Genomic DNA, 27,640 nt, shown 5'->3' on the forward strand with positions numbered 1-27,640 from the left:
AGAGATGGATCTCGTAAGAGAAAATGAAAAACTGAAATGCATTCCCACCTTATTTTAATTTTTGACTTCTTGTAACTTTTACTTCTAACAGGTTTTAGTTATGCAGTGGGCCTGTATAAACATAGGCACGTTGTCTTGTTCACAAAGCCTTCACCACTTGCCCAAAATAAAGCTGAGAACTGGACACTAGTCAGCAGGCTAAGGTGATGTGTGGAGATTGGAAAAATGAAGTCGGTCACTTGTTCATAGGCAGGGGAGGTGGAAGGGGAGATGAAGAAGTAAGGAAAAATGATGGAAGTGGAAAAGAAAGGCTGGAAGATTTTAGTAAGGAATATTCAAAGAAAGGCAGGAAAAGGAAAAGACTGGGATTGTTTTTGGAAGAGGATGACAATCACTTGTTTGCAGGACTTGTCAAGATGTGCCAGGAGAACCCAAGAATTCCTTGCATGCAGTCATGTTCATAAAGCATGTGCGCCTAGCTAAAGCACGAGAAAATCTGGAGAACTTTGGGCTTCAGAGGCTTGTCATTTTCTGGCCATCTGGAGGACCTTTTTGGGGATCTTTTCAAACAAAAATGTAACCAGTTGGAGAAAGGAGTCTAGACATGAGAAGGTCCACATATGGTACCTATGTGCAAGACACAGCATTATCTGCATCCTTGGCTAGATGGCTGTAAATTATCCATGGATCCAGGAAGCAGATGCATTGATTGTAGTTGGATATGTGACTGTAACAGGGCATTTTCTTAGGTACTTTTATAGCAGTTGTCTCTAAATCTGTCAAAAATAACCTGGAAGGATACTGAGAATTTCTGCTGGGTATCTGTATTTTCTTCAAAAGTAGTAAGATATCATGCATGAACAAGCCAGGATTGGATTTTAGATTCCTATTTCAGCTTGCACTGCCATCAATATTGTTGTGTGGTGAGAAAAAAACCACAAATATCCCATCTGAAACAACAACAAAAAAGTCCAGGTCCTTCAATGTTACTTGGTGAAAAATTTGAAGACACAAATCGCTATTTGAAATCCACTAGTGTTGTGTCATAACATTTTTACCAGAGCCCTTGTAAATCAGGCCTTGATTTTTCTTTCATTTTATAGTGCAGTGTGCTGCCACTTGGACATTAGCCGTACTTTTCACTTCAGCAACTTGACTGTGGCTGAATTACTGTCAAACCCTTAAATGTTCCATAGGACTTTTCTCCTCAGATCTTCTATGCTCTTTGTAGAAAGCCTTTGCTCAGCAGAGGCAACAGCGACCTTGAACCAGGCAACAAATAATCAGTGTGGTGTTTTCACTTACAAATATCCCAGAAAATGTGTGGTCAGGATGATGGAGAGGGACAGGATGATCCCAGTTTCCCCAAGCCCCAAAAGGGGCACAGACCTCGTTATGGCTGACAGAGCAAGGCTAGATCTTACATTCCCAGGTGGAATAAACTGAAGCAAATCTACGTCAGGTAGCATCTCTTTGAACAAGAGAAGTCTTGCTAGATGTACAAGTGCTGCCCTTGTCTGGCATATGGCAGTCACTTTGCTTGCCAAAAATTGGACTGTGCTACTGCACTGACTCTCTTCCAGTATCTGCAGGACCATATTCTGTAGTGTGGAGATGGTGGTGCTGTTATTTGGGGATTGAGAGCTTACAGGCAGCTCTGAACCACAGTCAGACCTCTCCACAATCAAATTATTGTCTAGAGTTTGTCTAGTCAAAACTAGAAATGACTGTGAACCTGAGGGCTGATATTCAGTCCTTCACACCCTAGGAAATAACTCAAGTGCCCAGGCTGGAGGAGCATGGAAGATGGCATACCAGATACAAAATGTGGTAATTGCAGCATTGTCTAGACAGATGCTCTGCTCCAGACTGGCTCCTGTGGAGTGACAGATCACTCATTTCAATTACTTGCATCTCTACTGAGTTTTAATTAACAGAAGTGTGAGGAGCAGGTGTTAACTTGTTTTATAGATTCATTATAGTCCCTCGGGCTCCCTAGACACAGTTAGATATAGTTACCAAACATTTAGAAGTTCCTGCTTCTTACCCTTTTCATCTCATTTACGTAGTTGTACTTGTAGCAGGTATTTATTCACATTAGGGATATTACTTTGAAGCCAGGCATTTAAACTGCAGGAGCTGAGGACAAGTTCACCAACAGCACTTCAGTGGGGAAGGATGTGGTTTGTCTGCATCTAACTTGTGGAGGTGTTGCCAGCTCCCTCCTGGCTCCAGCTCTCCATTTGCTTTTCCCCTCTATGTCTTCAAGGATGCTACCACTCACCCCCTGTCATAACTGCTATCTCACAGCTACCCCACTCAAACCATCTGAAATTGCACAAGTTAGTTTACATGCTACAATTCACAGAGGTCTCTTCTATACTGTTTTGTTTTGAACTAAGTGAGGTAGAGAGCAATTACACGAACAGCTGTAAGCCACGCACAGAGCGGTAGCGTTGGGGGTGTATTTGTGTGTGAGGTGCAGAGAGATGCTCAGGGCACTAAATCCTGCATAGAGCCAAAATTGGGAATGTAGCCAAGGTTAGACTAATTTTTTGATGCCTATTAGACATTTTTCCTGCATAGAGGTCAGCAGTTCCTACGTTACTTGGGTTCGCCATGCACTTCTTGTACAGAAGTAAGTGCTAGAAGCTGGGGCCCTCAAACACCAGCCAGGTACCTATCTCTGATATGACCTCTAAACTTGAAAAAGAATCTCTATTGTTTTCTACTGTTTTTTGGTGCCTCTCAGCTTGGCTTTTCTCACAGAAACAGAGGCATTCACCTAGCCCTCTTGTAAGGCAACAGGTGGAGATTTGTTCTTCATTTACCCAGATGAAGGGTCTTAAACCTGTATATCCTATACTACCATGAAGTGTTCTGCTCACCTGCAGGACTGGCTTCCCTCTGACCCAGTGCACTGTTAAACGCACAAGCAGCTCCAGGAACAGATGCTGAGAATGGTTCACATTATCCATGCTGGAAAGCATGTCCTGGTGATGGTAACGGTGGCCTTGTGATCAAGATCCTGCAGTGAAGGAGTAGGAGGGAGATGTAAAAACCTCTCTTACCTGCATAATGAATCCCACAGCCACATCTCTGTGGAACACTGACATTCTTCTCTCAAAATTTTATGTACCAATCAGAAAAATCTGAGTTGCTTTCGGTTCCCTTTACAGAAAGCAATATTGTAGAAATAATAGACACCTCTAGAGAAAAATTCAGATTTTGGTCTTTCTGTGATGATTACAAAGAACCCTAGTACGACCACAATCATAATTACAATGCCTCTGTTAAATATGTAGAGTTAAGGAGGAAACCAGGTCTTGGTGCCTGAAAACAGTCTCTAGAAGCTGTTGACCTTGACTTTCAGGCTGGCCTTGATCTAACAGGCGAGCTTTGAGTATGTCTGCAGGCTCTGCTGTATGCATTTCACAGCTGAAGGTGTGTTATTTTGATAACTCCATCAGAGCTACAGCGCTGAACTGTTCTAGGGACTGAGGAGGCATGCATTAAGAGGTTACTAGACCCTGATTCCTTGTTATTGCACAGAAATGATGCAATGTAGAATTTAGGGAACAGTAATGGGTGGAGCAGTAAGACCTGTTACGATTTAACCTTTTACCATCAACAGCAAATCCCCTTGTATGTATGGGTTTTATAAGAACTGGGCAGGACGCAGTGTCAAAGGATGTTGAAACAGGATTTTACAGTAGCTAATAGATACCATTTGCTGTAAAGAGAGCTCAACAAAGGCCCTGAGCTGAAAAAAACCACACCTATCAGTCCACACAAATCATGTTTAAATTGTAATCACCCCAGTGAAAACTTTAGTAGAACACAACTGTGATTCTTTATTTCAAAGGAAGCCATTTGTGGGCTAGATCATGCTGGGTGCTGCATTGTCTAATGGCTTGCAAGGTCAGGTTTTCACGGCTTAAAGTGTTTTCCATCCTGTTAAGATAAATAGGGGTTGGCAGGTTTCTTTGAATACATTGAAGGTATTAGAGCTATCATACCTAAAGCTTTCTGTAAATGTAAAGAAACTTTGGAGCTGGCATATGGAAGTAAAGGAAAAATACCATTCAGAAGTAATAAAACTCTGTTAGATGATCTGTTAGATGATTTGACAGCTGTCTGGGGAGGCTACACAATCATTATCAGGCAGAGTAGAAATACTACTTCAAACTTCTTAGTCCCACAGTATAAAAACAGAAATATGGAAGTTGATAATGACAAGAACAAAAGAAAATACAGAATATGTTTTTGAAACATGGCAAGTGAGAAACTCTGCCAAAGACAGATCTGGTCTTCAAACCCTGACAATAACCCATATAATTTATTAACTTTAAAGGGCTCCTGATGACTTTAATTGCACCTGCTTGATCTGCAGTGAGCTCTTCATAACCGCCCTTTGTCCAGAGGTCTGAGTAATTTTTATTCCTCACTCAAGGATTTTAGTTCTGCAGTTCTTGTCTTCACCCAGAATCTACCCAGCATCCTTAGAGCAGCACTGGGGCAGGTGGTGCTGGCAGACACTGAGCTGTCTGTTTGAACCACATAGACTGTCACTGCTCAAAACAGATAAAAAAGTCACAATATTGAAAACACCTTCTGCTGTGGAAATGTTGTCCCCACAGTGAGGTATGGGAGGGAAATGCCCACTGCAGTGACTGTGTGAACACACCTCACTGTGTTAGGCAGGAGCATGCAGAGCAGTTCCCTCCCTTCATTTCATGCCAGCAAGCAGTGGGAAAAGTTTGTCAAAAGCTGGGAAAACGTCTTTGTACTTGAGTTTCAGCTGAAAGGGAGTGAATCCTGCTCCTCATTAGGGAAGTTCAGTACTAGAGGAAATGAAGGTGATGCTTAGTAGATGCTGTGTTTCATAAAGACCTTAGTTCAGATTTCATTTAAACATATGCTTGATTTTCAGTTCAGGGCTGCTTAATGTGGTGTCACTTGCCAAGGCTGTTGAACATGCTTGAGGGATTGCAGGAAGGGCTGCCCACAGGTGCTGAGAGCTGGCCAAACAGTCAGATGGAAAAACACAGAAAAGGGAGAAGTCCATCACAACAGAAACTTGTGCTGCAGAAGACTCTGTTATGACCCTACAGGCTCAACTTGACCATTGAAGTTAATGACTTGAGTAGTTTTCTAGAATGCTTAGCTCCAGGTTCTGGTCTAGGCTGAGATGTAGCACTATTTTTAGTACAATCTAATCACAGGTGAGTAAGCCTAAAATGCACAGTGTCTTTTTATTGTGTAGTCAGAGATTTTCTGTTCAATGGATAGTGTGAAGGCACCAGTAAATACTTCAGTTTATGTACCAGCACCAATAAATAGGTATGCCTGCATTTTACACAGACTGGTCTGGTGTTTTGAAAATTTACACAGGTAAAGATGGCAGTGGAGTTTGAAAGATGGATTTTTGCTTGGTAAAGGCAAGCTCCATGAAGAGCTAAGTGCTAATGCAAACTAACTGCTTAACACAACACAGCTGTTTTAAATTCATCAGAGAAAATCACTGCCCTAGGTAAGAGGCTTGTTCTACCCCTGCTGCGCGCTGTTGGGATTGACAAAAACATGTTTTCAAGACTCAGACTGAATTTGCAACAATTATGTCTCAGATTTCCAGGAGCTGCTAGTCTGAAAAAACACAAATTTCTAAGGTCATCTGAAAGAAAGGGTGATGTGGAGTAGAGCAGGTACAGATAGGGAGGTAAAACAAGCCAGATGCAAAGCGAGCAGGCAAACAAGAAGGTAACACCATATTTTTCATGTGACCCTACAGAGACTTGTTCAGCAGTTTGAGTCTACAGCAAATAGTTCACTGCACCTCTAAAAATTGCTTTACTCTAAAAGAATAATCTGAAAGATCCCTGGACTGCAGTCAACTTAATATCACACATATCTGCATCTTCAAAGCATTCTCTTTGGCTCAACATAGCAACAGAAGCATAACTATTAGTGGTTGTTTCAACCTTGAGGTAATTTGATGCCTCGCTAACCCACCCACTAAGCAAATAAAGTTACTTTGATGTCCCTTTAATGTGTCACAGAAGAGAAAAATAAAGGCTTTGTATTTAACAGTGTGAAAGAGATTATTCTAAAGATTATCATTTTCAAATTAATACTAAGACTAAATATTGTATTTGTAGTCCATTCTTTCAGCACCCTGAAATCTGGCAACTCTGATGACAAAGATGACTTATCAAGGCCTTTCCCTACAAAAAGGGAAATATTTTTTATTCCAAAGTCAGTCACTTATTCTGAAGATATTTTTTAGGACGGACTTGGTTATGGTGGCCAGGTGCCAATTCACTAACCCAATTCACTGTTCAACATCTATAGAGTTACATGAGAGGTGAGGAGTTGCAACTCATTGGACACTGTAAATTGTGCTCCAGCTTCAGCTAAAGGGATGCAAGAATAACTGAGACTACTGCTCTGTGTATCAGAGTATTTATTTTGCAACACAGTCCCATTCTTTCTCTACCTGTAGCTTAAAGTATACCCTAGTTCTGTTCTAAGCTCCATATGCCGCCGGGCAGACATTGAGCAGGAAACTCCACTTCTCAGAGTACTTGTTTCCCAGCCTGAATATTTCAATCCTACCACTAATTCCAGGGCCACTCATGTCTGTATTACGAGGTGGAACTTAACTTGACAACTCAGTCCTTGGCTATTTTAATGGTAAGTTGTTGCTGCCTGTTCTGATCTTCCCTTCCCCCCTCCCAAAGACATGTGCTCGAAGCTCCTTTGTTCCAAGCGCGGGCAAAGCCAAATGTAACTCAGACTCTTCAGCAGTGTCTGATTGGCTGCTCACCCCGGGTCCGCCCCCAGTCCTCCCCTTTCCCCTTCTCCTAATAAAGATGGTTGAGGGAGGCAAAGGCTCTCTCAGCTCAGCTCCTTTCCTGTAAACATCTCTGGTCGTCTGTCTCATTTGAAGGCTTCTAACTGCAGGGAATTGAGCGGGCAGGGAGCTATATTTCTCCCTCTTTGCTTCTGCTGATGGTATTTGCTCTGCAGCTGATTCAGGTACCGATTTTAGAGCTACTAAAGTGCTAGATCGCCCTTGCTACCTCTCAAGGCTGCTCGAGGCTTTCTAAGGCATTGAAATACAAGCGCTAGCCGGTATAAAGCTGAAAAGATACCTTCCACAGTAAGTAATGGGACTAAGGTAAATATATGGACTACAGGAACACTTTAATATTTATTCAGGCAAAATGTCACAGCAGATACAATAATTCTGGAGTAAACTGTAGATAGCAACACATGTGCTCTCACTGGAATTCAAACACAGTAATTCTTTTATTGTCTCAATCCATAAATCTTAATGCATATGAACAAGCAATCCTTGCATGTCAATCTAAACTCTTGCCTTTCACATACCTAGATACTAGATATATTTTAAAGTTAAATAACAAAAATGTAGCTTAGTATTCTTTGTTTATTCCTAAGACTACATGTATCATACATAGTGTTGGAGAAAGCTTATTCAAAGAATTCATTTAAATAAAAATCAATTTGCAAATTGTACCAATGACTTTGTACAGACATATTAATGTACATAGACACGTAAAAAATAGAAAACACACAGGAAATATACACTTAATACATTTGAAAAATATTAAGGTTTGGAAAACATTAAGACATCTGGGTGTACAGCACATGTAAACCATTTCATGGTGAAACCAGAACTGATGAATTGCACATTCACTGATATCCACTACAGTATAACAAAGTCAGCTCTTTCCTTTTCATCACTAAACTGATGCTTCAGCAATAGGTTTTGGCTAAAAAACCCAAACATAAAAACCCAGTTAATGCCTTAAAAACATTTGTGTATGAAACAATAACAGTAACAGCATGTGGATTTAAACGAGCTACAAAAAAATCTTATCAAAAGCAGAACTGTAATACACCTCTCATCGATCATCTTAATACCAAAGACATCTGGCTGTGTTTTGCATCTGCTAGTATTAATGATGATATTCTATCCTTCAGCTTTAAGGTTGTGCAGCCCTGGATTTCCAGACCCAAGAGAATATATCATTTGTATACAATTATATTCTTTAGATAATCATATTGCTCAAAACCAAATGCTGATATTTTCAGTATTTATGCACAGCTCCTGACCCATCTTTCATGTAGATCTCCATGCCAGGGAAAATCTTACACTGAAATTTGGGGATATTTGCTGTACGCAACCAGCAGCATACTATACAGAAACAGAGGTAATCATACCATCTCACTAATTTTAAGTCACTGTTTAAATCCAGAACTTTTTCAACATAGTGAAAGGTGTCTTAAATTAGGTATGCCAGATCCTATTTTGGAGGATACTCTCTATCACCTAGAATGCCAAACTCCATATTGCATGACAAATTCCTGTTATATCTTTACATATTTTACCTGAAGGAGCACAAATTCACAAAACTATAGCTGGGCATACAGACTGTTAAGGATCTTAGGCAAATACTAAATGTTGTGTCATGAATTTCTAGCCCGACTTCTATATAGAGTACCCCCTCTGTGTGCTACTAAGGCCAATAAGATGATGATTAGTTCCTTGCTATAATTTGTTTATTCCCTGACATTGTTTGTGGCTTCCTTTAACGAAGCAGAAGCTAGTGGAGGATTGTATGTAAAATTGTGACAGGGAAGCATGACACAGAACTCAGCAGACCCTTTGTTAGACTTGCACTTGCCCGGTTAAAACTCCCTTCTCTAATGCATGGTGGGAGAGTGGCCTTGATTGCCTGCTGCATGACTGGATGAATAAAAATCTGTAACTGGGTAATTTGTAGGGACAACAGTCTTACGGGTTGCCACTAACCTGTCACCCAGCTGCTAATCCTGGACCATGTGTGGTTTCCCATCGGGCACCACAGCTGTGAAAGAGTGGGCTGCCAGCACTGTGGCAGGGCACCAACACACAGCCTCTCCCTGGGGTGTCACCCACAGAAGGTCTGCAAACCCTGGGGATGTAGCTGGGTGACAGCATGAAACTGCAGCTCAGAGAAGGTTTGAACTGAAACTGGCACTCAGAGAAGGTCTTCTCCCTGCCAAGCAAGAGATGGTGGCAGTATATTCTGCTGCCATCACATCACATCACATCATCACATCACATCACACTTCCTATGACAGATTAATTATCAGATCCTGAAATCCTTATGTGTGCTTGCAAGAGGGGTTTTTCTTATGTTTGTGGTACTGACTTCACACACTGGCAAGTATTTTATAAAAAATTATGACAGAAACGGCACTTCCATCCAGGAAGAATACTTGCTTGGCTTACAGGCCAAGGTAGACACTGAAGTGCTTATCTAAGCATTCTTCCTGCATATGGGCACTCTCCTAAACTGGGACCATAAATAAAGTTATGTTAACAAATTCACTATATTTACATGTTACACTGAGACATTTACAGTCTCAAGTGTAGGTAACCTATCTCCCTATTACCTTCAGAACATGCAAAAAAATAGAGTAGGTATATAAAAAAATAGAGAAGAGATGTGTTTTCACTAAAACCACTAGAGTCCAAAACTCGACGTCACCAGTAAAATGCTAATAGACATTTTCAGATTCTATAAACCAAGTGTCTAAACAGAAAAGGTTTGATATGGAAGAGAAACCTGTCCACATAAATTAAACTCTTTAAAATGGAATGTAGTCAGTTTCTAAATACATTCAAATAGTACAGTGTCTCTATAAATAGAAAACTAGATAGTGCTGAAGACCTAAAGCAGCCCTTTCCAAATGTTCAAGTGAATATATAGGTCTCTTTTTGCTATCAATAATACACACTTGCTTGAACTACAGCTGTTCTAGTCTTTGGCAACAGTTCAAGTAACTTCCCCTCTTCTCTCCTTTGCAACCCTCCATCTTCCACTTTCACACAGCAGGGTCACCAGGGCATAACTTAATTTCATAAGGTATTTGGAAAAACACCACATGTCCCAAACTCTCTTTGTGTGCGTGCAATCAATCAAGGAAGCATATCACAAATCCACCATGATCCTTCAATTGTCACTCAGGCAGTGGCACTTCTCTAGTCTCAGTGCTATATCCAAGAGAGGCTATGTGCTGACAACCTCCCTCTTACTTGCACAGAGCCTGCTGAGAAGGATTTCAGAATAAACTTGATTTATTGGACCTCGGACATGATACGGAGACCGAGAATTTGTTGCATAGTCCTGCAGTTGTGATGGTTTGCTTTGACTGCCAAAATATTTCCCCCGTGTATAGCGCCTCGATAACGTCATTGTTATGTGTGGCCTTTCTTCAGAGGGATTGGATTTCACCACCTGCAAAAGAAATGACATATGTGAGTGCTTTCTGCCTGCACCTAGAAAGACAGATACACAGCTGTGTGTGCAGAAATGCTGAGGCAGTTGTCCATGACACAGGTACTGATACTCTTACCTTGAGGTGCAAGTTGCTCATAAACAGTATTTTAATAGCAAACTTGTTATGTTACAAATTAAAGTGCAAGAACATAAGTTTTGAAATCTACATGCATAGGCCCATTATACTCGGTTGCTTGACTCTGTAATGCCTTTGTGTATTAGACTCTGTTCTCTTCACTAGAGACAATTTACCTTAAACAATAAAATTCATACTCAACAGCTTGTCCCTGTATTTTTAGCATGTGAAAAAACAAACTCATGACTGCTTCAAATTGCAGAAAGGTTTAAATCTTGCTCTGATACCAAGCACTTGAGGCACATATAACATGTCTCAGCTATGAGCCCAGTGAGAATGCCTCACTCTGAGGCCTTGATGCAAACCTGGCCCAGCCCCATGTTGAGATGAAAACCCTCATGTGTTGTGTTTCTCCAAGAAGGGAGTGACGGTGCAATTTAACATCCCTCTCCCCAGGACACCACACTGACATAAACACAACATGATTCAGTAACTTAGTGCCAAAGAATGCTCCACCTTGGCCCCTGAAATATGTATAAAGCTCTGGGATTATCGTGTTCAACTCGTATGGAAAAATACCATGCTCATGGGACTAACAAGTGAGAAAGTGAAAGGTATGGTTGTCAGGAACTTAATAACTGGGGGGTGGGGGGGTGGGTGGTCTCCTGTGAAATGCTGAAGGTCTTGTCTCAGTGAATACTCAATCACTGATGAATAATGAAGCAGCTTTGGGAGAGACAAAACTTTAGAACCTTGCATATATGCAGGACAGAGGACCTCAGCCCAGGCAGTGGCAAACCCAGAGAAAGCAGAAAAGGCGGTTAACTTATTTCGAAAATAGTATATATATGCTGACTTGATAGTTCTGATGCCCATTAGTTATCCTGCTATATCAATCACAGCAGACACTTGAAAATGCAGAATTCATTTACTGATGCACATATTTATGCAGAAGCATGTTAGCTTTTAAAAATATAATGTATATTTACTGTCACCGAACAATCAGAATAAATGTTCATATGCAGCGAAGCTCATAATAAATGAAATAAATCATATAAAATTAAATGTGAGTGAAGAAATAACATGTGCAAAGGCTTGAAAGACTGAGCAGAGAGACTATGAGGGAGCTGGCTGAACTGAAAACAGACTAGGAATTACCCATGTAGAAAATTAATATATCCTCTGATCAATTTCATACAGCTAAGCCAAGGGCTATTATTTGTTTTCATGCAATTACTGTAGGTTCATTTTTCTTAATTAGTGTCTTAGATCTTACAACTATTTCAAAATGATGCCACCTTGAACCAATCACCCAAACTGCATTCCTGTTAGGCATAATCTCCCAGGAATGCAATCTAATGTTCGCCCAGCAGCCAGCCACTGATTAAGATACAAAAATCCCAGGATTGCTCATTCCTATGATGTGATTATGATTTCACTGCCATTAAAATATGAAATAAATCTGAATTAAAAAATGGCTTCTATAATAATTTTATAGTGCTGAACAATCTCCATAAGCATTTTCAAAGAACGAGGTAAATAAAAAATCAAACTTCATGTGTACATAAAACCAGAAATATGTTTGGGCACTAAGTGCCAGGGTTATGCAAGATATTTTGTCCTAGCTCAGTATAATCCCTTTGAAAGTCCAGATTCCTCAGAATTCTGAGCAAAGATTGTAGAGTCTACAGAGGTAGAGATTTCTATGCTATCAGGGTCACCTGAGACCCTCTGAAATGAGTTGGTGGGAACTCAATTTTTCAGGCCATTCAGGGGAAATAGCTTTCTCTTCAGCCAGCTAGTGGGAACTAAATGAGAACTGCTCAAGGCATTTCTGTTCTTGTTTCCTGACTGCACAGAATGGCCAGTCCTCCATTCCTGCACAGCCGTACTTGAGCTCAGATGGCATTTACAGAGGGGTGCCATCTTCTGAGACTTTGGGAATGTCAGTTTTTAAGAGAAAGAAAGTGAAAGCACAAAGCACAAGATTTAATCTGTCTCGTCTGGTTTCAGAAAACATGAAAAGTGCTGGGGTTTTACACAGTGTTCTTGGCTCTGTCCGTGGGGGCAAAATGCCATTTTCCTGGTGCAAACTGCTTCAGCACCTAATGAAACTCCACTTGCCAGGATGCAGAAATAAGCTGATGACAAAACTATTAAAACTAATGAAGTATCAAAAGAACTCAAGAACTTTCTTTTTGCTTTCCTCAAGGATCAAGTCTGATTTTTGGTGCATGATGGATTCTACTGGGCATATCTATGGCTCTTTCAGGCACAATGACCTCTCAAGCCTCATTAATAACAGCTCTGTGAGCCAAATTCTCCCCTGATCCTCCCCAGAAACACAGATTCTGTTGAGATTCCTTGGGCAGAGAAGCAAGACCAAATGTGCACATGAGCTCATAGAAAATAATGGAGGAGTACATGAAAAATGCTGATGACCGATCACGCCCTGTTTTTCCACCCAGTTCCATAAAAAACATTTGAAATATTCAATTTCGACACTCACGGCTTCACTCAAAAGATCTGTGGAAATTGCAACCATCAGCAATGACCCACAGAAACACCAGCATCTGGGTTCTAGATAAAAAAGGATCAATACAGCTGTCTGGGTAAAATGGACGGAGGCATTTGCTCCATGGGACTATTTATCAATCACATAAATTTCTACTCTGTGACTTACTCCCTCTTTTCTGGCTTCATTTGGACTGAGCTGTGTTTGTGCCTCTCAAGTATTGAGCAGAGTAGATTAAAGGACTGGTTAACTAACCACACCTGCTGATGTTGGCCCCAAAGCAGGATAGAGGCCCTGGCACGGGCCTGAAAACATGTGAGCTGCTGTGGAGCCTGAGGTGGAAACCAGCTGGGAGGTTGACGCATGGCACGTGAGCTCATGTGAGTCTGATAACAATCCCAAGAAAATTCTGTAGGTTTTAGTCAAGAAAGCAGGACTACAGGTGTGAGCGGGAATCAGCAATTTACACTTCTGTTTGTACAGTGGATCACTGTAACTATTCCAGATTATTTTTTCTCAGACATAAGAAAACAGATACATAGCATTAAGATAGGTCCTTCAATTTTAAGCTCCATTTTAATTGTACTTATGGTTTGATGTGAGTGTGCTGAGCTGCTCAGTTATGGAGGCATCAGTCAAAAACCTGTGAGACTGAGTAAAAAGAGACACTGAGTCCATGCAGAAGCAGCAGAGATACATAACACGTAATAAATAAAACAAGAACCTGGAAACTGTGCAACATCGTTTTACATGAGTTACCTTTGCAGAAGGGCACGTTTATTTTTATTTCAAGGTATCACCAGGCCAGCAGTTCAGCATGTCCTTGGGTGGCCTTGCACTCTGAGCAGTGAGGGACAAGTGCCACCGTACAAACTGCTTTCCCCACGATTTGTATTCAGGCCTAACTTAGAGTGACAGATGCTAACCTCACCACATGCCTTTTTGTTTCTAAGACCTGAAAGTCAAAATTTCTTAAATACCTGGGAATGATATAAGTGTAAACCATTACCTCATGGAAATGGCAGCCACACTTCCCTTGCAGGAATTCTTTGTAACGTCCCATGGTGATGACAAAGGTGTCAACCACTTCATAGCCCAAATTTTTTGCTGTATCCAGAATAACCAAGTTTTCATTCCACAAGTTTTGCACTTCTGCCTGCATTCCAGATAAAATGTTGCAATGTCTTGTCAGAAGGACTGTTTAAAGGTTACTGTGTCATGAAAATAAATAGCAAAACTGCATTTTGAATAAGCAATTATGTTATACTACAGACATGAATTACTATAAATTCACTCTTAAAAATAGCTACTACTCCAAGACTGATATAGGGTTTCTTCAGAAATTATAATTACTTTTCAGTACACGTGCAGCTTCCTTTATAGGAAGATTTCATGATAGTTTAAAATATAATTCCTGGGTAATGGTTTTTAACTTGTATTTAGCTAATGAGGTGTAATCCAGAAAAAAATTCCAATTATAAAGTTGTCTGTAACAAATAGTGAAACTGCTCCTTTAAAGAAAAACTCAGCTTCTAATCAAATTCATTGAGGCAGCTATTCAAAAGGGAGTACAGGACCATGGGTATCTTAAATATGGTTATACTGAAGAACAGATTATTGTTTCTGAATATACTTCAGGAAGACCAAGAATAGAAAAAAAGTTAGCTATAAAGTTGGCAAGGCAGTGGATTCGACACAGCAGATGAAAGGCCTGTGAGAGTAGCTGGGGTAATCCTGAAGCATACAAACCACACGGGTAATTTGGCATATGATTCCAATATTGAAAGGGAAATGAATGTTGGTTATGCACTGTAGTTGATTTCTGGAGCTTTTAAAATTTATTAAATAAGAAAAAGAAAAAGGTAAACCTGGGAAGCCTTTAATACTTTATCCTTGCCTCACGTACTCTGGATTGAAGTTCTTCATTCTAGGACTGAATTTTGCTGAAAACTATGACAGGAGCTATGAAAATGATTCTTCATGTTGATGACAACAGTTTCCTTAATTCATTCTATTTAGGTCATGCAGGTAAATTAAGAAAATGGTTTGAATCAATAAGGAGACATTCAATAGAGACAAGGCAGATAGGCAGTACTAACTTAGAAGAATGGGCAAAATCAGACAGGGCAGTCTCTGTAGCAAAGGGAAGGGTGAGAGTAGCAGGAAGCCACATGCTGAATACAGCAGTGTGTTATGGTTGCAAAAAGACGTGGGCGCCAGTCCCCAGTGCACAGGGAGTGCTGTACATAATCTGTGAAAGGTAATAATTTTCTCTTTTCAACACCTGGCAATAGCTGGAGCATGACACACAGCACTGGTAGGCATCATTTACTCCATTCTGCCTTCCAGTGCTTCTCATCCATGCATTTTATGTGTGTTCAATAGCGAATCACTGTCCAAATTGTAAATAAAAATAGTGAATTGAGTGAATTACACAGCGCATTGAAATGAGCACATTTGTTACTCTGAGAGGCTTGGATATGATTTAAACCGACTGTAACATCCGATTAACATGCAAATAACAGGCTGGATTCATCAGTACATTCCAGCTGCTCTGTAATGTTCTGGCTTCATAGGTGGGTTAAGATGGATTTATTGAGTTGTGCAAGCCAGACGAGTGAGTCAGATCCAGCAGTAACCGTGGAGGAAGCCTGGGGAGCGCCTATGCGCAGTGTGGCATGAGGAGCAATCTGCTCATCCCCAGCACGATCTCTCAATTTTGGCAGCTGGATTAATATTGGAGCTTCTTCTGGTTCTTGGGACAGCTGACCAAGTATGGCATCTCAAATGGCTCTCTGATTGCAGCAGAATCCATGAAATAAGGAAATTGGTTTGAATCCCTATTAGTAAGCAGTATAAGCACATACAAACATTAACCTTCCTGGATCCACTTAAAATGTGCTCAGCAGAGGTTGTAACATATTTTGACCAGACAGCAAATTAGTGCTGAAATTACAAGTCTTCCATGAAAATGCACTCAAAATGTACTGTATCTTACCTGTGACAGAGAATGGATTCCATCCACTGGAAGGTGAAAGCCCATCCCTATGGATTTGACAATTACCAGGATATTTGATAAATTCTCCCTGTTTTGCAAATTGAAAAAAAGAACAAGGACACACTTTTTTCTTAACAGACACATCAAAAGACAATGCATACTTTATTTTTTTCAAAGTCATTTAAGTACACGTCTATGAAAAAAACAAATTAAAAGTTTGTATTTTTATAATTTTTTGTTGTTTCTCATAGTTTATCATATCAAAAACTGGAATAACACCAAGTACATAACATTACCTGTTCAACACCTTTTGGATAATTAGCAGGTGATTGGAATTAAGCCACTGAACACCACCTACAATTAATACGGTCTGGTCTGTGTTCTCCAGGGGACGTGACCTGAAACCCAGAAAAGAAAAACAACACACGTTGCTTTAAACAGATGGCAAACATTTTAACTACACTGCTTTGCATTTCACTGAACTGTATCTGGCACCCTGATCAGAGGCCTGATGTAATTTTCAGCTATTTTTTAACCACACAATATGGTCTGTGCAGGTTATGTTTTATTGTTTACTGATTTTAATTGTAAAATGTGTTAAACACATTTGGGAATAGAATGATGATACAAACAAGGGAGATACAAAGTTTGTACCATACCTCTGCAGCAGCTGTTCCAGTGCTTTTTCAAAAGTCGGTCTCTGGTTTGCATTCATCCAGAACTGGGGGTAGTAGGAGTAACTGATAAATGTTTTCCCCTCGTTGATATTGTGATAACATTTAACATCATGGGTCTTCTGCCATTCCTGAAGAGTCTTATTCACTCTTTCTATTAGATAATACATCATCCCTCTGTTAGTTGAGTCACCTATAAAAAGAATCTTCAGATGGAAAAAAAAGATATGACTTAGAAGTACAATCCAGAAACCAAAGCTAAGAAAAGCATACGGCTAGTTGGGAGGTTTTTAAATGCTTCTCATAATGTTCCAGAAATATCTTTATGAACCGCCAGTACCCTGGCATCTTAATACTAAATTTCTCTTTTAGCAAAATCTGTGTCATTTGATTAATAAAAAGCTGTTTTGTATTTTTTGAAGGCAAAAAGTACAGGTTATAGATAGCCCTGCATTTTCCATCCTTGGTGATAATTTCGTCTGCTTAAGCTTATATTTACTTCCATTTTCTAGTACACACTTGCTCTCATGATTGCTTGCAGCTTCCTGCAGTTTTTCCTTCAGTTTTTCATGTGGTTTGTTCCTACACAGCATGTATTGCTCTTAAACAAATGGGATTCATTAGAATTTACACCAAAGTAACACACACACACACACGCACACACAACCCCCATGAAGGATGCAGCTGCTGCCTTATTTGTAGAGAGATGGCCTTTCTGCAGTTTCAGAGGGGAAAGAAAAGGGTCTTATTTGGGTGGAGGATAATCTGAATAGAGTCCTGTTGTGTGTGATGTGACCACCAGGAAGCACCATGGCCTGAAAGGAGTTAGAAACCCTCCCAGGATGACAAAAATGCTGTAAGCATAGCAGTCTCTGCTGGGCTACCCTGAACTTGAAAATGAATAAAGTAAATTTGGGTTTGCTCCTACTCATTCCGTAGATTCCTCTGAAAAAACAGACATCTCTGTATGGGGAGACTACAGAACTTAAAGTGTTGTGGGATTTTTTAAAATGTTATTGCCCTATTTTGAGTGAATAGGACTAGCATTTCCTTCTGATGAAGCACGTAATAGAAGAAAAGTCCAAAGAGTAGGAGAATCCAGTTCACTGTGGTTTGCCAGTGAAACTGTGTGCAGAATCCATTACCCCAATCACCTCAGCCAGCAATCCGCAATGAGGAGCAAAAATGTAAAACTGGGATTAAGAAACCCATAGAGCCATTACACAGTAACAGCCCTGTTCTCTGCACAGAAATACTCAGCTTCTCCTACCTCTTCTGGCACTCAGGGTAGTTGGCATCCTGTAAACTGGGATTTTGTTGTTTCATTTCTTAATTTGATTTGGAGTTTGATGTTTTACCACTTCCACCTTGAATATTTGATGATGCAAATAAAATTTAAACTTCACAAGATGATATGTTTAAGGATATATTTCCAAAGCTTTTCTTAGAGATTTTATGTGGTAGAGGCATTTTGGACTACACTCATCTAACACATCTATTTATCTATTTATCTGTTTGTCTATTCCCGTCAGGAATGTCACAGTTTTGAAAATTGATTCCACTTCTCACTTTTAACCCATTGTGATTAAAAATAAGCCACAACAGTGTACCAATGATACTTTCCACAGGAGAGAAGGAATTTCAAATGAGCATACCCTTATCCCTCTTGGTTAGGGCCAAAAACGGGCATGACAATGCCTTTAACTTCCTATGCCTTGCCCGTTGTGGGCTGCAGAGAAGCCCTTGATAGATTATGTATGGTAGCAAACAAATTTCAACTAGCACTGAGCCCACAGAGGCTCTTCTAACTCCTGTCCTGGACTCCTCAAAGCTGCTTCATTGAGGAAATTCTTTAACAGCTGTTGTTCATGCTTGTATTGCATAAGCATTTCTCTCACACGCAAGGGGGTTTCCAGCTTTTCACATCGTGTCAAAAGAAACCTCTTTAAATCAAGCATAACATGACTCACAGAAGTCAAGGATCCTTGGATCCATGGAAGGACTGGTTGCATATTCTTTCTCTCTTTCCCTCTCTGACAGACACACACATTATTTACAATTAGGAAGACAGTTCATGCTTAGAATACGTCCTAATTTTAAAATAGGTTAACTTGAGGTTTTATGCAACAATTCTTTTAGGTTGCAAAATCTCTTAATCTCTCCAGCCTGTCTATATCCTTGTCTCTTTAATCTCCATTTCATAAGCCCATCACTGTAGTATCTTGATGCATATGTATTTAAAAAGCAGTTCTCAGATATTCACAGACAAGGCCATCATTAGCTTCTAATGTGGGTGAGAACACTTCTGTAAAAACCTAACACATTATTAGCAGAATAACAAACAGGCCCTACCGAGTTACACACGTACAGCAGTTGGTAGAAAATACAGACTGCTTCTTGTCTACTTCTAGTAACATATGACACCATTTTGTTATCACAGCACATGGGAATTGCTAAGGAGAATATTCAGCTATTAATTACACTAATTTGGCAGATGGGACGTTTTTATCTCATTCTAGTGTGACTAGAATTCTCATAGCTGTTTTCTCCTAACTATATTTGATCTAATCTCATCTACTACTGATTTCAAATAGCAGGACAACAACTTCCATGGGAAAAAAGGAGAAAAGAACCATGTCCAATGCCAATGAACATGATGCACAGATGTCTTTTTTGCCAACACTTTGCATTCACCAGCGATTTAGGTCTGAAGAATCATGCAAACATGTCCAAAGTCTCAAAGACTGCAGAGCACCAAAGATTAAGATCTCTTTCCCATGTTTTTGTTATGTCAAAATTAGAGCAAAACACATACACACACCCCAATCTACATCGTTAAACGATTTAGCATTTTAGGGCTTTGCAATTTTTCTATACCTACACAGGTACATACACATAAACAGTGGACCCGTGACAGAATTTTCAAGTCTGCCCTGGGGTACCTTGCTGGCCAGGTCTGGAGATGGAGGGGAACTATGTGCAGTCATTTAGTAAACCCCTATCAGAAGAAAGAAGTTAGATATGATCATGTCTTAAAGTGGCAGCTCTAGTCTGGAAATGCCATGATGCTGGGTGCCATATGAAAATATCAGGTGGGCCTTAGCATACTCCTATTGTTTTTGTCCTGATGTTCGGAAAATGTGAAGTAGCTGACAGGAGTCAGAGCAGATTCCTTTAGAGCAATCAGCATCATGAAACAGGCAACTGTTAAGGCCCTGACATACTTCTTCAAATACTATCACAAGACCGATGAGACTGCGCTCAGCCCATTTCCAAATCAGGAATGAGAAAGATAGCAACATCACACTGGGGAAGAATACATGTTGTTCCTCTAGGGAAATTAACATAGACTTTTAGAAACAGGTCTGCTAAGAGAATAGTCAAGGCTTGCTGCAAGTGGGAAAGAAAGAAATGGGCCAAAGTGGACTTTTGGTTGTACAGAAAGATCAAAAGGGGAGGTTATTCTTAAAGGTGTCAGTCAATTATAGTACCCATATTAGCGTTCAGTCAAGAAATCTTTGATTGTTCAAGTAGGTATGAGCCACATCAGGACTGTATCACTGGAATCAGACAAATTTGTTTAACTTTGTTTTTGTCTTCCACAGTGAAATCATGGCTTTGTTGAAAGGTATGAAAACTAGGACTGCAGTATGTGAAACCTATGGCTCCTGCTCTCTAGCTCTCAGAGGGAGCTCTAAAGTCTGTTTGCAGTCATCACGGGACAGTATCAGCAGTCACCCTCTGGAGACTGTGTGCTGGGATTTTGAAGGGAATGCTCTCTCATACGTCTGAAGAAGATCTCAGATAGCAAGATAGGTGTGCATTTCTTGTAATTTGATGCACCCCAGGCTGGTGGATGCTTAGCACATCACCAACACATCTGCACACACACATCCATTCATTAAGATCTTGTCTGCATCCAACAATCTGCTTCAAACCATTGGTTCAACCATGATGTGAGACATGTAAATCCTGGAAAAAAAACCCAAATTCTTCTTTTTCTTCTCCTCGAAAGAAAAAAAAATTGAAGCGGAGGAAGAGGATATCTGTAGGTATCCTACCCTCTTTTCAAACTGCCCTTGTGGAGAGTTGGCCAAACACATTTTGTTGTGGTATGCAAGCCATCAGAAAGCATCTTTCAAAGTCCACCTTTTGCAAGTCAGCTTCATTTTCAGCAAATGCTTGGAGGACTCAAATGTTAAAATAAGTGGTGTTTAGCCCCAGGAAGAAAACCTATGTCCTTCAACTAACCCAAGAGTTCTAATGAATGAAAATAATCTTTCAGTGTAATTGAATGTATGGTAACTATAGACACATTTATTTCTATACAATTAGATGAACTCATTGTAGTTGCATGTGCCATGTAGTATTTAATATGATTTGAACAAAAGGCTCCAGGGATGATTCTGTATTTATCTCTATGAAATAATGAGGAACATGATGGCTTAGGTGTGTAGAGTAAAACATACCTCATTTTTTTTACAAGTCTGGCACAAGACTTAGTCATATACTGTTCAAGTTGATGGGGCATTTGTCTGCAGGATGACTAAACAATCAGACATACACGGATTATAATTTTACCAGACAAAGAACAACGCTTCCACACAGACAGATGTTTTCACTGTCTTCTGTTGCAAATATTTTGTGTGAAAAATTCCATTATCGCTTAAAGGCTTTGAAAGATTGTGTAAGCATAGAGGAATTCACTTCTTAACAAGACCTATCATTAAAAATTAACCACACTTGGGAAATTTAAACACCTGAAAGTTCAAAACACTACTTAACTCTAAAATATTACTAAGAAATTATAAGTTAAAATTCCTGTTTTAACAGCTGAATTTTAAGTACTTCAGCAAATATTACCTTTTAATATTTCCTGCTCTTAATTACACATGACTCAATGGTACCTTATTATACGACTAAACTCTGGGTAGTATTTCTCAATGATAAGCAAAATATATATCCCTCCTGCTATTGAGGCCAACTTTCTATATACTGCTAATTGGATAAATAACAACCTGCTAGAACCCTTTTCCCTTCACCCATTTTTAAAAGTAAAAAATCAATCTTGTACAAAAATCAAAGAATTGTCTTAATACATTTGTGTATGTCTTACTGTAAAAAGTCATTAACCACAGCTACAGAGAATTTTGTTGAGCCAACATAATAGAGATATAGTATTTTATTATGATGAAAAATTTATTTGATTCAATTAGGACATATATATGGAGCTGCCTAAGAATGAGACAGTCTGCATCTCATTTCCCTTAAAGTGGAGAAAAAAGCCTGCTGATATTATAAGTGGACTGAAAGAAAATCTACTCAGCCAGAAAAACCTTAACCTCAGCACTTCAAAATTTTCCTGTTTACTGTGTATGAAATACAAACATATGACTGACTATTCTTGCTAACACATCATAAAGCAAAATAAGGCCTCATAAAACTGTTTTTGTGCATGTACATACATTCTCATGTCTCCACCAGCTTGAGTGTTATTGTTTCACTACAGGTGGTCTTATGTTTTTATGAAACCAAGTGTCCTGGTTTTGGGTGGGATAGAATTAATTTTCTTCCTAGTAGATGGTACAGTGCTGTGGTTTGGGTTCAGGATAAGAATAATATTGGTAACACACTGGTTACCAATATTATCGTAACTGATGGTTTCATTGTTGCTGAGCAGCACTCACACTAAGTCAAGGACTTTTTAGCTTCTCCTTCCTCCGTGCCAGAGAGAATGATGGCACAAGAAGCTGAGTGGACACAGCCATGACAGCTGACCCCAACTGGCCAGAGGGATATGTCAAACCATATGGCATCATGCTAAACAATAAAAGTGGGGGGAATTGGTTGGGGGGCAGCGGCTGCTGCTCTGGGATGGGATTGGCATCAGTCAGTGGGTGTTGAGAAATTGCATTGTGCATTACTTCCTTTGTATACTTCTTCTTCTTCTTCTTCTTCTTCTTCTTCTTCTTCTTCTTCTTCTTCTTCTTCTTATTTTCCCTTCCTCTTCCATTCTGCTAAACTGTCTTTTTCTGAACCCACAAGTTTTACCTATTTTCTGATTCTTTCCCTCATCCCTGTGGGCGAGTGAATGGCTGTGTGGTGTTCAGCTGCCTGCCAGGTTAAACCACAACACACAGAAACAACTTAATTCAAACAGTTTTATATGGACACAAACTAATATAGCAGTTAATGATGATGTGAAATCAATTGGAACTCAGCCAGGGAAATGGATTTCTCTTATAGAGAAAGATTATAATTTTACAGATGTGCTTTGGAAAACAAATCAATTTTAATGTAAGAAATAAAAGTAGCCTGGAGTCAGAAAGCAAATTAGAAAGCATTTTTGAAAGCTTAATTATGATGCAGGCAGGAAAAAAGTGCTCTGTTTGGGTGACCACAAATATATTTCAGAAGCACTGACAAATGAATACAAGTTAGTGACCAAGAGATATCTGCTGCATTTTGCCATTGTTCTATGAAACTCGAGAACAATAGAAGGATTGCACTTATAAACACAGTTCATCTTCCATGCGCTGCATTTCAGCCAAAAAGAGCATTCACTTTACATCTCAATTCATCACTTGCTGAAGTGAACACAAATCAGGGACACAGCACAGCACTGGTTAATTGTTGCATGTCTCCCTTCACATTCATTAAAAGTAGAAAGATAAGTAGGGTTTTTTTATCTCTTTTTTTTTTCCCCATATAAAACTAATAGAGAAGCACATGAAAACAGCCTCCAGCTACCAAAGTTGAAATCTGACAGTGGTATAGAGATTAACACCTCCTATTCAAATTAAAAGATGTAATCACACACATATGCTGTTTATGTCTTAGCATGATCATAGAATCATGGAATGGTTTGTGTTGGAAGGGACCTTAAAGATCATTTGGTTCCAACCCCCTGTCATGGGCAGGGAACCTTTCACTAGTCCAGGTTGCTCAGAGCCCCATCCAGCCCGGTCTTGAAGACCTGTAAGGATGGCAAGTTCACAACTGCTCTGGGTAACCTCTGCCAGAGCTTCACAATCCTTAAAGATTTCTTCCTAATATTTAAACCTACCCTCTTTCTGGCCATTCCCCCTTGTCCTATCACTACATGCCCTGGTAAAAAGTCCCTCTCAATCTCTCTCGTAGACCCCCTTCAGATACTGGAAGATTGCCCTAAGGTCTCCCCAAAACCTTCTGTACTCCAGACTAAACAGGCCCAATTTTTGGAGCCTGTCTTCATAGGAGAGGTGCCCCAGCCCAGTGACCACTCACAGGCCCTCCTCTGGACTCATTCCAACAGTCAGCATTTTTTCTTTTGCTGAGGACCCCAGAGCTGGACACAGTACTCCAGCCAGAGCAGAGGGAGAAAATCACTTCCTTCAGCCTGCTGCCCACACTGCTTCTGATGTAGCCCAGGGTGTGGCTGGCTTTTTGTACTGTGAGTGCACACTGCTGGCTCCCGTTGAGCTTTTTGTCCACAAACACCCCCAAGTCCCTCTCACTGCTTTCAGTCCATTCTCTGCCCAGCCTGAATTTGTGATTGGGATTCCCCTAACAGAGGTGCAGGACATTGCACTTGGCCTTTTGAACTTCTTGAGGTTCACAGAGGCTCATCTTCCAAGCCTGTCAAGGTCCCTCTGGATGGCATCCCTTCCCTTCAGCAAGTCAACTGCACCACACAGGTTGGTGTTGCCAGCAAACTTGCCTAGGGTGCACTCAATTCCTCTGTCCATGTCAACAGCAAAGATGTCCTTTGTAAGGGATTTTGAACTCCAGAGACCAAAGTTACACAAGCTGAATATTCGAAACCCCTGCATAGAGTGGCACCCAGGTTAGTTGAGCCCATTTTGAGTGGACACATGAATGAAGTTCTTAGTGAACTTCAGCAAACAAAAATGTAAATCAAACAGCATTCCAGATCACCTCAGTGTCCTCACTTGGGTTGATGACTTTTTCCCTTTCATTTGGCACTCATGCTATTTTTTGACATCTGCTTTTGTTTCCAGCATTGAAACCTCCTGCTTATTTTATTAAGGAAATTATGATATCTTCAGTTTGAGATGTCAGTGATCTCTGTAGTACTTAGAGACAAGGTATATAATAAATCAAAACTAAAATCACAATTGAGGAAATATAAACATTTATAGATGGTTATCAAAATCTCTTTTGAAATAAACATGTATTTGTTCACAAGAATTATATCTTCCTGCTTCTCAATAGCTCCTTTATAAAAAGTCCAGGTTGCTTAAACCTAAATAACGCAGACAAAAGTCTTTTTCAGTAAGCAAATGAAAAAAAATTCTTTTTCTACTACATCGCTTGGACAGTGTAAAGTAATTTCAACGTTTGACTTATCAAAGGCAGAATCAGGATCTTATCAGCCAAGAAGGGAACCATTTTTTTTCATCTGACTTTGGTATGAAGAAAGTCACTCTTAGTTCTTAAGTTGCATTGACACAAAGGAGTTGATCCAATTTATTTATTTATTTGGTAAAAGAAGTAAAAATGCAATTGCAAAACATCACACAAAATTAAAATCACTACAAAGTTATGATAAAATAACATCTGAAGGAAAGAGATAGGAGAAATATACTAAAAGGGGAGCATGCTTTAGAGTGATGACTTTAAAAGAATAAACCAGGTAAATGAACATCTGTGCAAAGGTAACAGGAGTAATTCAGCAGATTTCCACAGAGCAGCAAAGGTTATCAGACAATGTCAGGAGACTCCTGTAAAAGGTGCAGAATGGGAAACAAGTGCTATTAGTTTTACAGAGATTTTTCTCTCAAGGTGTTAATGTAGGTCCCATAGGATCTGGCTGTCATCTGACACTAGAATAGATCAGCGACCTCAGAGTTAGAATATGATGGAATTTGAATTACAAAATTAAGCTTCACAGACACTCATTTCATACACTTGGTTTTAATGGAGCCTTTACAAATGCTGTCCTGTTTTTGACACTCATGAATGAGAGTGGTCAGATATGGGATGTGGAAATGTCAGCAAATCCTCTCAGCAATTCCCTGGCAATCCACTTCCATAGTGGCATACTGTTCCTCCACTGTCCTTCAATTGCCTGACCAAAGGGTGGTTTCTTGTCAAAGCAGCCTTATGACCATGGAAATCAAAGACCAAAGCAAAGCAATCATATTCTTGAATATTTTTCTCTGTGGTCAATCCAGAAGAGCTTGCTTTGTACATGAGAAGCAAATCAAGCTTCTCCTCAGTCATAAAAAGCAATATTTTTTTTTTTTTTTAATATTCTAGGAGTAACCTACAGCTCTATAGTAACAGAGAAAACCACTGGCAGAAATAAAGCAAAATTGCAATAAAGTCCTTTGTGCAGGGCAAGAAATTTATCAGAAATGAAGGAGAAAATATTAATTGAAAGACTATTATTTTTGTATTTGTCTATATGGAAATGCTCTTGGATTTTATCAAAATGCCACTTTTAGTTACTATTTTCTTACCTAGGCAATACACTTTAAAGAGCTTTATAACAATTAATTACTTACTTTCTGGATATTTGTATCCTCAGTAAGGTACCTGAGCCTCAGATCAGAGCTCTCTCTCAACAGTTTAACAGTCATAGCATGCTTATTAAGGAGACCTTGTGTTTCCAAGCAATCACTTTAGAAGCTTCACTAAAAGAAAAGAATGTGCAAGAAGACTTGGTAAGATTAGTGTGCACAAGCAATGCCATGCATTAGGTATGCAGCAGAAGAAAACCAACTTGCATGTGAGACAAAACTGGTACAACAATGCAAATATGTCCTCCATTCGCTGTCCTTGTGTACTCACTGCACGTCAGACTGACAACCACATACACCATAAGTCTTGAAACTCCAGTGCTGTGACCTAAGATCCTCTGTGAAACAGCAGCAGACAACTGTGTCTGCATATGAGGCTAAATTACAGACAGCGGTTGGTTTTCATCCCTGTGAATTTTTCACCCAAATATTTTTCTAGTTACAATAAAAAGGGATTTTTCTCACATATCAATCTTAAAAATATTTTGAAAGCTTCAGGACACTAAATATCCAGGTAAATAAGAATGAATTAAAATGTAAAGCCTTTTACATACCCTTCTGCCCTCCACACAGCGCTGGAGCTCGGGCTTGGCCAGCACAGAGTATTGGCAGCCATGGGGCTGCCATGTTATTTCTCTCCAGTCGCAGGTTCTGTTGTCAGAGCAGCTGAGGCAAGGGACAATCCATTGCCCTGGAAAACAGCAATGAATGTCAGCACCTCCTCTGTATTCTTCTGAGTAGTTTTATTACACAGGAAGTGAGTAAGATATTTTTGAGTATTTTATTCACATATGAGTAAAAAAACCTCATATGGGAGTTTCCTGTAAATTAAATGCCCTCCAATCCTTTGAAGAGACTATTTCGTTTCACTGTGTTATGCCCTTTTCCTTTAGCTAGGGTGGGAGTTTCTTCCTTTCCTGAAAGAGCTGCGAATGCTCAAATTTGACAGCCAGTTGTGGGTTCATTTCTCAGTCCATGTTGCCTTTCTTGTAGCAGCTTATCCTTTCTCAACAGAAGGGGTATGCGAAAGAGAAAACGGGTGAGGAGGTTGGATGCAAAAAGAAAATATGCACATTCAGACATGTCTGAACATTCATTCTCATCTACAATGAAACATCTAAAGGTTGGGTGTACAGTTGAGAGCACTTGATATAAAAATGAAGCAAGATTAAGACTTTCCTTCCAAAACACTATTTTTTTTAACTTGTGAGAATTCAGAGGATTGTCCCAGACTGCACAAATACACTTCAGAAGATGACAGTAAAGTGAAATGAATAATATACGTGACTTATGAGAGCCTGATCTTATTTACAAAAATTATTTTGAAGATTAGGAGCATAAAGTAGGATTACTAAAAATCAGTGGGTTTTAGTAATCCCTTATCTAAGGTTAAATGGTTTTGTTATTTTGATTTTCTAAAACTATTCCTTTCCAAAATCCTACTGGAAACTTGAGGGATTTAATTTCTGAAAGAAGACAGAAAACTTTTGAGTTGCCTTTG

General features: G+C 39.7%; 1 protein-coding gene across 3 annotated transcripts in view; it reads right to left on the bottom strand.

Annotated features, from left to right (window-relative positions):
* Nucleotides 1-7,187: 7,187 nt before the first annotated feature.
* CPED1 (cadherin like and PC-esterase domain containing 1) overlaps nt 7,188-27,640 on the bottom strand; it is a 143,681-nt gene continuing 123,228 nt past the window's right edge. For 2 of the 3 annotated variants that reach the window (XM_010395476.4, XM_010395475.4), the window contains exons 18-23: nt 26,694-26,830; nt 16,601-16,821; nt 16,238-16,339; nt 15,942-16,029; nt 13,953-14,099; nt 7,188-10,310 (exon numbers count right to left, since the gene is read on the bottom strand). In XM_010395476.4, coding sequence (XP_010393778.2) covers nt 10,083-10,310; nt 13,953-14,099; nt 15,942-16,029; nt 16,238-16,339; nt 16,601-16,821; nt 26,694-26,830 — 923 coding nt within the window. In that variant the 3' untranslated portion in view covers nt 7,188-10,082. The remainder of the gene's footprint in view (nt 10,311-13,952; nt 14,100-15,941; nt 16,030-16,237; nt 16,340-16,600; nt 16,822-26,693; nt 26,831-27,640) is intronic. The other variant, XM_019283616.3, reaches the window with a different exon arrangement.

This window comes from Corvus cornix, chromosome 1A, assembly GCF_000738735.6.
Source record: "Corvus cornix cornix isolate S_Up_H32 chromosome 1A, ASM73873v5, whole genome shotgun sequence".
NCBI classification, from domain to species: domain Eukaryota; kingdom Metazoa; phylum Chordata; class Aves; order Passeriformes; family Corvidae; genus Corvus; species Corvus cornix.